This window comes from Lathyrus oleraceus, chromosome 7 (genome assembly GCF_024323335.1).
Source record: "Lathyrus oleraceus cultivar Zhongwan6 chromosome 7, CAAS_Psat_ZW6_1.0, whole genome shotgun sequence".
Classification (NCBI taxonomy): domain Eukaryota; kingdom Viridiplantae; phylum Streptophyta; class Magnoliopsida; order Fabales; family Fabaceae; genus Lathyrus; species Lathyrus oleraceus.
In genome coordinates, this window is record NC_066585.1 from 478,183,144 (window position 1) to 478,195,097 (window position 11,954).

Below are 11,954 nucleotides of genomic sequence, written 5' to 3' on the forward strand. Positions count from 1 at the left end.
GTTCAATATAGACATAAGGATTTGTCAGATCACATGACATTTTCGTGTCTTGGGTAGCAGTGATGTGTTGCTAGATACCGCTCACTGTTAATTATCTTAAATACGTGATTTAATACAATTGCCAATGCCGCAAAAACCTACAGGGTCACACACAAAAGGACGGATTGATGAGAGATAGAGTAACTAAGGAATACCCTAATGTACAGTGCACTTAAGTAAATTGTAGAACATCGTAAGGTACGGTGTACTTAAATAGAATGCGAAATATGGTAAGGTACCCCATGTCATACCCCAATTTTGTCCGGGCATTTTAAAATTCTCATAAATTCGATTCCCTTTTCAGTTTACATCATATGTACATCATAACACGCATTTCATCATGAATAACACATAAAATATCATTCGGAATAAATTCTTGGAAATACAGACAAGTTTTGGTAAATCATTCCTCAAGTACGGACAAAATCAGCGGATAAAAAAGTTTCGAAATCAAACTTGCAGACGTCAGTATTATTAATCTATGGTTCACGTAGTTTAATCCGGTGTGCTCGTTATATTTTTCGACGAATTTTTCAGTCGCATTTTGATCCGTCTGAGCCTTTTAACCGATGAAAATTTATTTCAAAGTTTAAAGAAATGCTGTATTTTTTCAATAAGTATATTCCGTGCCGATCATTTTAGTGCGTCTGATTTAATTTTTTTGAGCAAATTTTTTCCCGACTTTTATTCATTTTCAGTCGTTTTAATTTTACTCTTTCGCCAAAATATTCAGATTAAATAAATAGAATTTCCCATGCCCTTAGTTTATTTTTATCACATTAATTTAAGGAGTTGTCAATTTTATTTGATTTAATTGATTTAAATGGTTTAAATCAATTAAATCATCTAGAATGGGCGTTTTAGGCATTTTAAATTATCTAACAGCTTGTGTTTCTTAGTGTGTTTCCTTAAGTTAAATCGGGATCGTCGGTTCAAATTTATCAATGACCCATAATGGCAATCCTTGTCCATTTCATTTCATCCAATCAAAAATAAAATAAAATTAATTGAATTAAAAATAACAAAGAAAATTTGAAAATAAAAATATCTTGTTTCTCCTCCAATAAAGTTGAGCCACACGTTCGTTATGGATAAGGATTATATTTTTTTAACTGAAGAAAATGAAATACAGCTCAATAATCTCTGTCCACTAATGAATCTCTCTTGGTCTAACGGTAAGAAAGGAAAAAACAAAAAGGACAGCTAGCCTCCACACTCTCTCAGAGACTCTCTCATTTTCCAATGGCTCTAGGTCACAGAAAAATAAAATAAAAAGGAAAAAGGGGAACACTGTTCACCTTCTTTCCCACAACTCCCTTCACTCACGTAGAACGCCAAAAACCAGACCATCACTCTTCTTATCCCTAATCACAACTGTCATCTTCTTCCTCCAACCCACCTCCATCTTCATCACCCCCGTATCTGACTCCTTCACTCTTCATCTCACCGCCGGAAACTCCTCTCAAACAACAACCATCACGCCGGAGAATCGCCATCTTCACCATTAACAACCTCATTCTCCTCCACGGAAACCACCGTCAATCGTCACTCACCTTCAATCGCTCAACAACCTTCCGTCATAGCACCAAGCCCCTTTCGGCCATCTTCGTCGTCACCGGTAACATCCCAAATCGCCACCAACCACCGCGATTTTCTTACCACCATTGCTCCTCCGATCATTCAACAGAGGCATCAACTCATAACACGACAACAAAACTCAACAAAATGTTGATAGATGCAGCAACAACTTGTAGCTTTGGAAATCCACGTTTCGGTAACGTTCTCGAATTTTTTTTCAAACATTTCTATTATGCTGTTTTAGTTTGGCTTAAAATCATGTGGTTCTTTTTTACTAAATTGTTATGAATTTTATTATAAAAAAATTTGTCTTCGACTCGGTGCACTTGTCGATGATGTGTTGCTACGTTGTTGTTGTTAATTAATTCTCGATTCGTCGTAATAATTTACATAATGGCACGCGTATGTTACCGCGTCGTGTTGTTACATCGGTTACATTTTCGGTTCAATAACAGTTTCGGTGGAATTGTAGTTTGTTGAAATCAAAATGATAACCATTGTTGAATGTCCTTGATTGTGCATTTTTTTGGAAATTGATTGGTGAGTTAATGATGTGGTGTTGTAACCTTTGAGCATGTCGCAACATTTATGCCATAGTAGTGTATCATCTCCACTTCATGATATAGTTTATCTTGAATACTAGTTGCATTGTCCAATATTAAGGCCACAATATTAAGGCCATTTATACTGTTATAAATATTACCAACAGGTTAAGGTAAAATGTTCCTGTGGTGTTGGGTTTGTCGAAGTTCTTTTTTCAGGAAGAGTAAATAAAGAGTTTGAAAAGGTCAAATTCATTTAGTGTTTTAATAGAATGTTTGTTTAAATATTATGGATTCATTGTTTTTTTTAGATTTAAATTTAAAATTTAGATTTTTGGGTCAATTGAGTGATGGAAGGATAAAAGCCCATTTTTTTATTATTACTATTTATTTATTTTTTACCCATTCTCTTTTCTCTTATTTTTATGTAAAGTATATATAGACTATTATTACTATAAATTTTAAAAAAAATCGGGGTTACTTAACTATTATTTTAATATTTTATTTTTTAATTTAAAATTAATCATGGATTCAATACTTTATTTGTAAATTTAAAATCAATCGTTAATTTAGTTCGTAAATTTGTTTGAGCTACCATTTTCGTATATGTTTGATTAAACTTGTGCAACTTCTAGGTTCGTATGAATTATGTTCTAAGTCATATTTTCATAATAACCTTCATCATTTGATCGCCCTAATTATCATGATAAATCATTAAAATCACACAATTCTCGATTCAAAGTCGAGCCCATTTCCACACCCTGGTAAGTCGATAGCTTTTGGCATCGCCATCAATCTCACATAGCTTACTCTTGGGCTTTCATACAATGAGACCTAGTCGATTATCAATTAATCGATTAGATGATTGATTCACTAATTATAACCTAATTTATCCACCAACACATATATATATTCAAACCTCGATCCAATATCGAATATTTTTATTCAAATTAAATTAAAATGCCTAATCACAATCAAATGTTATTTCATTTAGAAATCAAAAGGGGGGATGGTTTTGAGTTTTCAACTCCTCTCCTCGATTATTTGAATACAAGTTCTCTTACTCGGTTAGTCAAATAATCGTCATTTCTAACTCGCCCAAACTTAACCTCATCAAATTATCTTCATAATAATGCAAATGAAAAGGGGGATGGTTTTGAGCCTTCAACTCCTCTCCTCGATTATTTGAATACGAGTTCTCTTACTCGGTTATTCAAATAGTTGTCATTTCTATCCAATTAAGCTTAACCTAATTAAACTATTTTCATAATAATGAAATGAAAAGGGGGACGGTTTTAAGCCTTTAACTCCTCTCCTCGATTGTTTGAATACGAGTCTTCTTACTCGGTCAGTTAGACACTCATCATTTCTTTACAAACTTCTAAACCAGATTAGATCAAACTATTTCATAATAATGAAATGAAAAAAAGAGATGACTTTGAGTTTTCAACTTCTCTCCTCAATTGTTTGAATACGAGTTCTCTTACTCGGTCAGTCGAACAATTGTCATTTTTCCACCAACTTATAACTCAATCAAATCATTTTCATAATAAACTATACAAAAAGGGAGATGGTCTTGAGTCTTCAATTCCCCTTCTCAAATGCTTGGATATAAGTTGTCTTACTCAGCCATTCGAGCACTTGTCGTTTATTCTAAAACACATCAACCATACATAAACTTATTTTCATAATCACTTAGATGAAAAAGAAAGTGGTCTAGAGTCTTCTATTCCCTTTCCCGACTATTAGGATACGAATTGTCTTACTCGAATATCCGAGTAATCGTCATCCATTTAAAACACCTAAACTATTATCAAATCCTTTTACAATTAAGAATGAAAAGGGAGATGGTCTAGAGCCTTCGATTCCTCTCCTCGACTTTTAGGATACGAGTTTCCTTACTCGATTGTCCAAGTAATTGTCATCCAATAAAATATCTTAAACACATTAAATCTATCTCTCCTCGCCCTCGTGCGACCGAAACCAATCCAACAAAACATCAAACATATTAACCCAACTTGTCACCCCCGTGTGACCTAAACTCTTTTCAGAAAGAACATTGTTTAACCATTTCTAATGTGCACAACAAACTAGTGCTTAAGCCTCCGCCGAGAGTAGACAAGCCAATGTTTAGCCTTTAGAACGCGATCTAAATAGCTGTTCACTAAAAGACACCAACCAACCGTAGTTCCCCGAACTACGAATGCTCTGATTTCCTTATTGCACCATAAGGATACGTAGGCACAAGATTGTGAGATCTTTGCGAGCACACTAATAAAAAAATCTCCTTTTTCCCACTTCTGAGGTTTCCATCCATCTCCATTCAATATTTTATAACTAGAAGAAAACAAACAACGTAAGTTAACACTCAAATCACAAAATCGAACTAAAAGGTTCCCGTTGAGTACAACGGACGTGAGGGGTGCTAATACCTTCCCCTTGCGTAATCAACTCCCGAACCCGAATATGGTTGTGATGACCATTATTCCATTTCCTAAAGGTTTTATCGATATTTTCCTATTCCTTCATTGGGATAAATAAAGTTCGGTGGCGACTCTGTTCGAACATAATTTTTCCGCGACCATCGCGAGGAATCGCATTTTTCGAGATACGACACCACAGACTTAAGTGATTTTGGCATATTATAAGATATGGGCCACATACACTTGAGTGGGATTTTTAGCTTGCAGCGCACACAAGTGGTTCTATAAATAGAACCCTTGTGTAGAAGCATTAGTGCAGTTGCAATTTCGTTTCTCTCTTTCTCTCTCTCTCTCTCTCTCTTTCTCTCTCTCTCTCACTCAAAGCCTTCATTCATAACAGCTAGCACTGAGATTGAAGGAATCCATTCGTGTGGACTGAGTAGAGGTGTTGTCATCGTTCAACGTTCGTGATCGCTCCGTAGATTTGCATCAAAGGTTACAATCTCCACAAGAGGTAACGATTCTATCACTGACCATGCCCATTCGTAAGGATCACTAAAGGAGAAATTTTAAATTCCGTTGCATTTTGGATTGCTCTTCTCCTTCAATAAGAAGCCACACCTTCTGAACCCTCGACAACATCACTCTCAGGGTCAACCTTTTCTAGTTTCTCCCCCTTACCTGATCTTTACCAAGGGAAGCAAAACTGATCCTGACACAGTTCTTCTTAGGGAGAACTTCAAGAGAATCCAGGACGATCGGAATCACCCAAAGCCTAACGAGTTCGGGTTTTTCTTGTAGTTGTCTGAAAAGAAGAGATAAAAAAGTATAAGTTACACAAATCATCATATTCACCAAGTCAACAAAGCAAATGGCTTACCAAACACCCTTTTCCGCTCATCCATAGAGCCAACCTTTGCCACCTCCTGATATGGTATTAGATCATCAGAAAACGAAACCATGACTGCCTTCATATCCTTATCAGTGGCATTAAAGGCATCATATGGGCACCAATAACTCTTGGCACATTTAGAGAAATGTTCCAAAGACCAAAATCATTGATGCTGCTCTGTGCAATCTGTAACACCTCAAAATTTGCCCTCCTCTCTTGGGACTAGCTTAGCATATGGCATTTCATTTCTTAGTTCATTAGTCATTGCATATTGCATATCATATGGCAACATTGGGCAAGTCATCCTCCTAGGTCTTGATCAGAAGATAAAGGGGTTAAGATGCAAGCTGAGGGTTTCATTGAATTGATCACTAGCCATCTGAGGGTGTGTGTTTCAAATTAGGGTTTCATGGTTCCTCAAGGAGTTTGAGCATCATCTTGGTTGAAATGGTACATCATCATCCTCATGGTTTTGTCATCACCAAGAGATTCATTATGCTTGATCAGATTCCTTGGGATTAGGGTTTTGACCTCTGGTCAACCCTAATCATCTACATTGTGCCAATCAGGGCTTGTCAAGGAGATGGGGTTTTCATTGAGATGAGAGATCATCATATGGTTTAATTGAGCTTATGGAAGCTAGGGTTTCATCATTGAGCCATTTCATCAGGAGTTTGAAGCTCAATTTCATCTATGCATAGCCAATTCATCTATCAGTCAACAAAAGTCAACCAGAGGTCAATTGATGGATTTGGAGGTGGGAGAGGGTTAGAGACACTTCATTCATGTATAAACAAGTTTCATTTGACATTTCAAACATCAAGAATGAAGAAAATAAAGTCAGATGAAAACTTTCCAAAAATAGAAAGTGACTTGTAATTCAAAATTGCCAAAAATGGAAAGGTTTTCTCCTTGAAGTTACATGTCCAAAAATGCTTCAAATGGAATTTTGTCCAACATGAAAGTTGTAGATCTTGCTCTCGCCTTTCTAAAAAGTCCAAGAACATGAATTTATCATTTGTGGTTGGCAAGTTATGGATTGATCTTTGTTAAGAAAAGTTGAACTTCAACAAGGCATAACTTTTGATTCACAAGGTCAAATGGAGTGAGACTTTTTGGAGCAAATTTATTTTGATCTCCTCTATCCAAAACAAGCATTACATTTCATGAATTTTGCTCACATAAAAAGTGCATTTTTCAAGTGAACTTAATTTGAAAATTGGAGGGAAAAAGGTGATTTTGAGAATTATGCCTTGTTTTCACATGATTCCACTTACATTAGCTTACAAACAACATTTCTGAATTGCTCAAACCAGAAAATGCACTGTTACATTGGTTTGCACATGGTGAGGGTGAATTGACCAAATTGCCATTTAGCATGAAACTTGCATTTGGCTTAAACACTTGCATTTTTGCTAATCATGATTAACAACTTCATTAACATCACATATATAAACTAAATCATAACTGTTTTCTGATTAACCATAACAGAATTGTGAATTCTAGATCTAGATCCAAAACTTTTTCATTTTTCTCTCAACTTTCTTCATCAATTTTCTTCATTCTTTTTGCCTTGCCTTCGATCAATTCATCATCTACATGCATATTGGAAGTGGATTGGAGCAAAATCTTGAAGAAATCTTGAAGAATTGTGAACTGTTGCATCAAGCTTCAACAATGGCAAATTGAGATTTGAGTTAAATCATGCACAATCAACACACAAACCTTGCTCCATTCAATCATCCAAGCATCAAGGAGTTTCTGTTTTTGCTTCTTCAAGCCTAAAACGCGCGAGTTCACCACTGCAATTTCTGGAAGGTACCTTAGTTGCTATAGTTCATTTTGAACTTGCTTGTGTTGCTTGGTTGCTTAACCAATTGAGGTAGAATTTCTTTTCTCCATGTAGTTTGGAAGACCTGGCCTATTACTTGGCCAGGCACCTATCTGAAGTCCTCCTTAAGAGGCAATGCTTGTGATTGTTTATTTTTGTCCCCCAAGCAGGAAAAGACCTTTGAATAAGGCAATTGGCAGATACAAGAGATGTGCAATCCATCTCCTGCTATTCTGTTGAGTCGTTCCTCTGCTCACACAATTGGTGTTGATGCATTGTGGACATTAACCCAAGATCCTTGTACAGTTGTACAGTTGAGTCAGTGTCATAAGTGTAGAAGGGTTCCCACTTTCTGAACCCACACTTCTTTGTCTGAAGCTCTCCCTGGCCAGGGACAAGAGCTGTGAGGCACACCCCTCACTTCCTATTTCATCTGCTTCACCATAACTGTCAATGTTAGGGTTAATAGCTAACATCACCTGATACAGTTGGTTTGCTTTTGCAGCCTAACCCTTTGTGTGAGCCCACCTTGTCTGTATATAGTGTGTGCTAATTGTGTATGTTTGCTTTATTTTGATTATGCTTGCATGCTTTGCTTTGCCTGTTTAGGATTAGCTTGCTGCTGAGCAAGATAGATAGCAACCTTAACTTAGGGATGATATGCATGATAACATGTAGGCTCGAGTCATAGTCTCCCTAGTTGTGTCTCCCTTTGTATCTGGTTAGGCTAGTCTTTCTCCCCTGTTAAAGGGAACTACGTTGCCCTGATCCTCATACCAGATGAGGTGCGTAGGCAGGAGATCGTACGAGATCTCTCCGGGCATCCTTTTTTCTTTTTGTGTGTGTTTGCTTGACAGTTGCTAGGCTCGAGTTCCCGACTCCTTAGTAACTTGTTGTCTGTTTGGTTTCTTCCTGTGTGTGTTAGGATATGGATGTAAGACCAGCGATTGGTTGTCCGTATCCTATTGTTGTGTGCTTGGAGTCTGGTATAAGTCCATCAAGTGGCATCTGGTTTCCAGTGTGGGTTTGTTTGGTTCGGAAGCTGATGTAAGTCCAGCGATTGGCGTTCGGGTTCCATGTTTGCCTTTTTGTGTTTTGTTTTGTTTGGCGTGCGTGAGCCGAACTACGGTAGCTCTGATTCTCGTTCCAGACGAGATACGTAGGCATAGGATGCGATATCCTAGCGAGCCCTCTCCCCTCTTCCTCCACCTGTGTTGTCTTCAGTGTGTGTGTGTGATGTTTGTTTTAGCAACCTTTTTCTATCTGTCTGAGCGTGGATCCCGTCGAGTACGACGGATGCGTAGGGGTGCTAATACCTTCCCTTCGCATAACCGACTCCCGATCCCATTCTCTTTGGTCGTGAGACCATGCTTTTCCCAGGTTTACTTCGAGCGTTTCCTTTCCCTCTTTTGGGATAAATAACGCACGGTGGCGGCTCTGTGTTGTTTTAACCCACCGGTTGTTTTTCGCGGATGCGACAGCTGGCGACTCTGCTGGGGATGAAGAAGTTGACCTATTGCTGGTCCATCTTCCCTAAGCGAGTCTTTCCTAGCGTTCTAGGATAGTTTAGGTTGCTTGTGTTGTTATATTTATTGCATTTATTATTCTGATTGTGTATATATTTGCATAAATGTTTGCATGCATCATACTATCATGTTGCCGTCCTCTGTACAGGTGGTTCCTCTGTTTGGGGTGGGTGTTCTGAGTGGGGCTAAAACCCAGGCCCGAGTATACACCTAGGATTAGTGTGGTCTCACGTTCCTCACATGCTGGTTGGGCATGTTGTTGCGACGTGACATACCACAAGCCGGACGAGGTTCATCTGAGAGTGCTCTTCCTCAGTGGGGTTTTCCACTTTGGTTGGGTTATCTCTTTTGAGCTATTGACTTCGGTGACCATTCTTTCCCGAATATTTGGTTTAGATGATCTCAGGAGAGCTACAATGGCACACCCGAAAGGGCAAACCCATTGAGTATCTTTGCCCGATTGTCGAGACTATTATCCGCCTTAGGATGACCTGATTAGAATTTACCTGTGAGGGGAGGGTGATTCTTACAGATGCATGTTCTGGTGGCGACTTTGATGGTGACTATTAGTTCCGTTGATCAGAGTCCTATTTATAAGTCGGATTTATGGGCATTTATTTCCGAGACGCCGGAGTGCTGTCCGTGGTATTTATCAGTGGGGATCCGTTTATTTCAGGATTCCCCAGGCCGATTCAAAGATTGTTGTGGTTATCTGCTCAGAGTTTGTCTGGTGATGATGGTGATGTATCTTTCACTTCCGTTTATTTCGGAGCCCTTGGGTCGGACTTATGATTGCTCAGTACCCCAGATGGTTGTGATCAGTTCAGATATCAGGCTTCAGTGCAACAAGATGTTCAGATGACTTGGAGGATGGCAGTGCATTGCATTCATTCATCAGCATCATTAACATTCTGCATTTACCTGCATCTAACACATGTTTATCCATATGCAGGGACATTTTTGATCGAGATCCTGGTTGAGAGACTCCTTGTTCAGATATGAGGCCCGGTATGAAGGACGATGTGGTCTACAGCTTCTTTGACCCAGAGATCAGTGTGCTGAAGGATATGATAGCTTTGATTACGCCCGACCATGTGGGGATGTTTCGTGAGATGTATGGGGGTATCCTGAAGATGGTTTTCAGACTCACTGACAGAGATAGGAGTGTCATTCATACACTTCTCCAGTTCTATGATCCTGGTTTGAGGTGCTTCGTCTTCCCAGATTATTTATTAGGGCATTTGATGGAGGATTATGCTGGTATCTTGGGCATTCAGATCAGAAATCAGGTTCCTTTCTATGCTACTAAGGAAGAACCTGATATTGGAGGGATTTCCCGTGCTCTTTATTTGAGTCCAGAGATGGTCAATGGGAGTCTGAAAGAGAAGGGGAAGTTGCCTGGTTTCCATCTGAGTTTCCTAGAAGCTAAGGCTAAGGAGCATGCTGAGTTAGGTAACTGGAACGCTGTCTGCACCTTGATTGCTGTGAGCATTTATGGGACCATCCTGTTTCCTAATCAGAGGAGCTTCGTGGATATTAATGCCATCCGCTTGTTTGTTCAAAGGAATCCTATCCCTACTTTGATCGGAGATGTCTATTACTCGGTCCATAATCGGAATGAGAAGAGGCGTGGGGGGTTGATTCGATGTTGCACTCAGTTGTTATATAAGTGGTTTATGGGATATTTGCCTACCAGGGGTGCTTTTGTTCTTCTTGACCGTACTGTCAATTGGGCGACCAAGCTGATGGGTTTGCGGGCCAAAGACATAGCTTGGACTCACAGTAGCGGGGTGGGACAAGACTTTATTTGCAGTTGTGGGGGTTTTCCCAATGTGCCGCTTATAGGAGTTCAGGGTTGCATTAATTATAACCCTACACTTCTTAAGAGACAAATGGGATTCGCTATGGAGGTTCCTCCTTTCAAGAGTGAGATTCAGGAAACTTTGTACTTCCCGGTTAGGCCAAGTTAAGGCAGGTAGCTGATGCATGGCGCAGTATTCAAAGGAAAGGCAAGTTTTCTTGGGGCAGAGCCAATAACAGGTCTTTTCCTCCGTTTGATGACTGGCTCCGTAAGAGAGTGGAGCTCACTTGTCTACCGTTTCCTATGGTTGATCCTTGGTATCCGTTGATTGAGGAATCTCCTTCTTCTGTTAGTATGGAAGAGTTCCTAGAGATGAAGCGGGAGAGAGATCAGTTGCTTGCAGAGAAAACGGAATTGGAGATGAGTGTCGCTCGGGTTCAGATGGCTAATCAGGAGATCAAAGTGAAGATGGAAGATCAGGACAAGCGACATGCCCTGGAAGTGAAGCGCTTTGAGATGGATACCGCTTACTATGGGAAGGTCAGTCAGGCTTTGGCATCGTCAACAAAGGAGCACGACATCACCAAAGAGAGATTGGCTAGAGCTTCAAAGGTCATTGAAGATCAGAGGAGGAGGCAAATCCTCGTGAGGGATCAGAGGGAAGACAAAGTCAGAAATCTCATTGCTGAGTGGGAGTCAAAACTGAAGATCAAGGAATCAGAGAACCTGAAGATCATCACTGAGAGAGATCATTATATCGCTGAGAGAGATCATTATATCGCTGAGAGGGATCATCATCTTGCTGAGAGAGATCATTACTTCAGGAAGATGAAGATTCACCAGAAGGAGGTGGGGAGATTATAGCAGGAGAACACAGAGCTCAGGTTCGCCGCAGAGTTTGCGAAGATGGTTGATGATATAGGGCCTTCTGTGGGACCCTCGTCATGATATACCTTTTTCTTTTGTGTGGATTACCGTCAGGCCTGTTGACGGAATTCACTTGCTTATATTTCCTTTCTGATTCTGGAGAATTGTATTCGATTTGTATCAGCTGTGATGTATGACTATGGCGCTTATTGTGCATTTTGCTATGTGATGGTTATTTTCATTCAGTGATTGATCTTCAAGCTTTATTTGCTTTACCGTATGCACTCACACAGCACACACATGGTTGGGGGGTATTTTGCTAAATCATATATCTCTGATCTGTATGATGAAATCAAATGATGAATGTCAGAATATTGCTGCCGGGTTATTATTTGTCTCGATGAAGCCAGGATCGAGAGAGACAAAGTGTTCCTCATGTGGATAAACACTGCATT

At 39.4% G+C, this 11,954-nt stretch overlaps 1 protein-coding gene across 1 annotated transcript; it reads left to right on the forward strand.

Annotated features, from left to right (window-relative positions):
* Window positions 1-1,183: 1,183 nt before the first annotated feature.
* LOC127106273 (uncharacterized) lies at window positions 1,184-11,744 on the forward strand. The gene is made up of 2 exons (XM_051043576.1): window positions 1,184-1,813; window positions 9,784-11,744. The coding sequence occupies exon 2, from the start codon at window positions 9,830-9,832 to the stop codon at window positions 10,799-10,801; it is 972 nt and encodes a 323-aa protein (XP_050899533.1). The 5' UTR covers window positions 1,184-1,813; window positions 9,784-9,829; the 3' UTR covers window positions 10,802-11,744.
* The last annotated feature ends 210 nt before the right edge of the window (window positions 11,745-11,954 follow it).

Excerpts from the sequence above, each read along its gene's own strand:
- LOC127106273 (XM_051043576.1), top strand. The coding sequence starts at position 9,830 with ATGAGGCCCGGTATGAAGGACGATGTGGTCTACAGCTTCTTTGACCCA.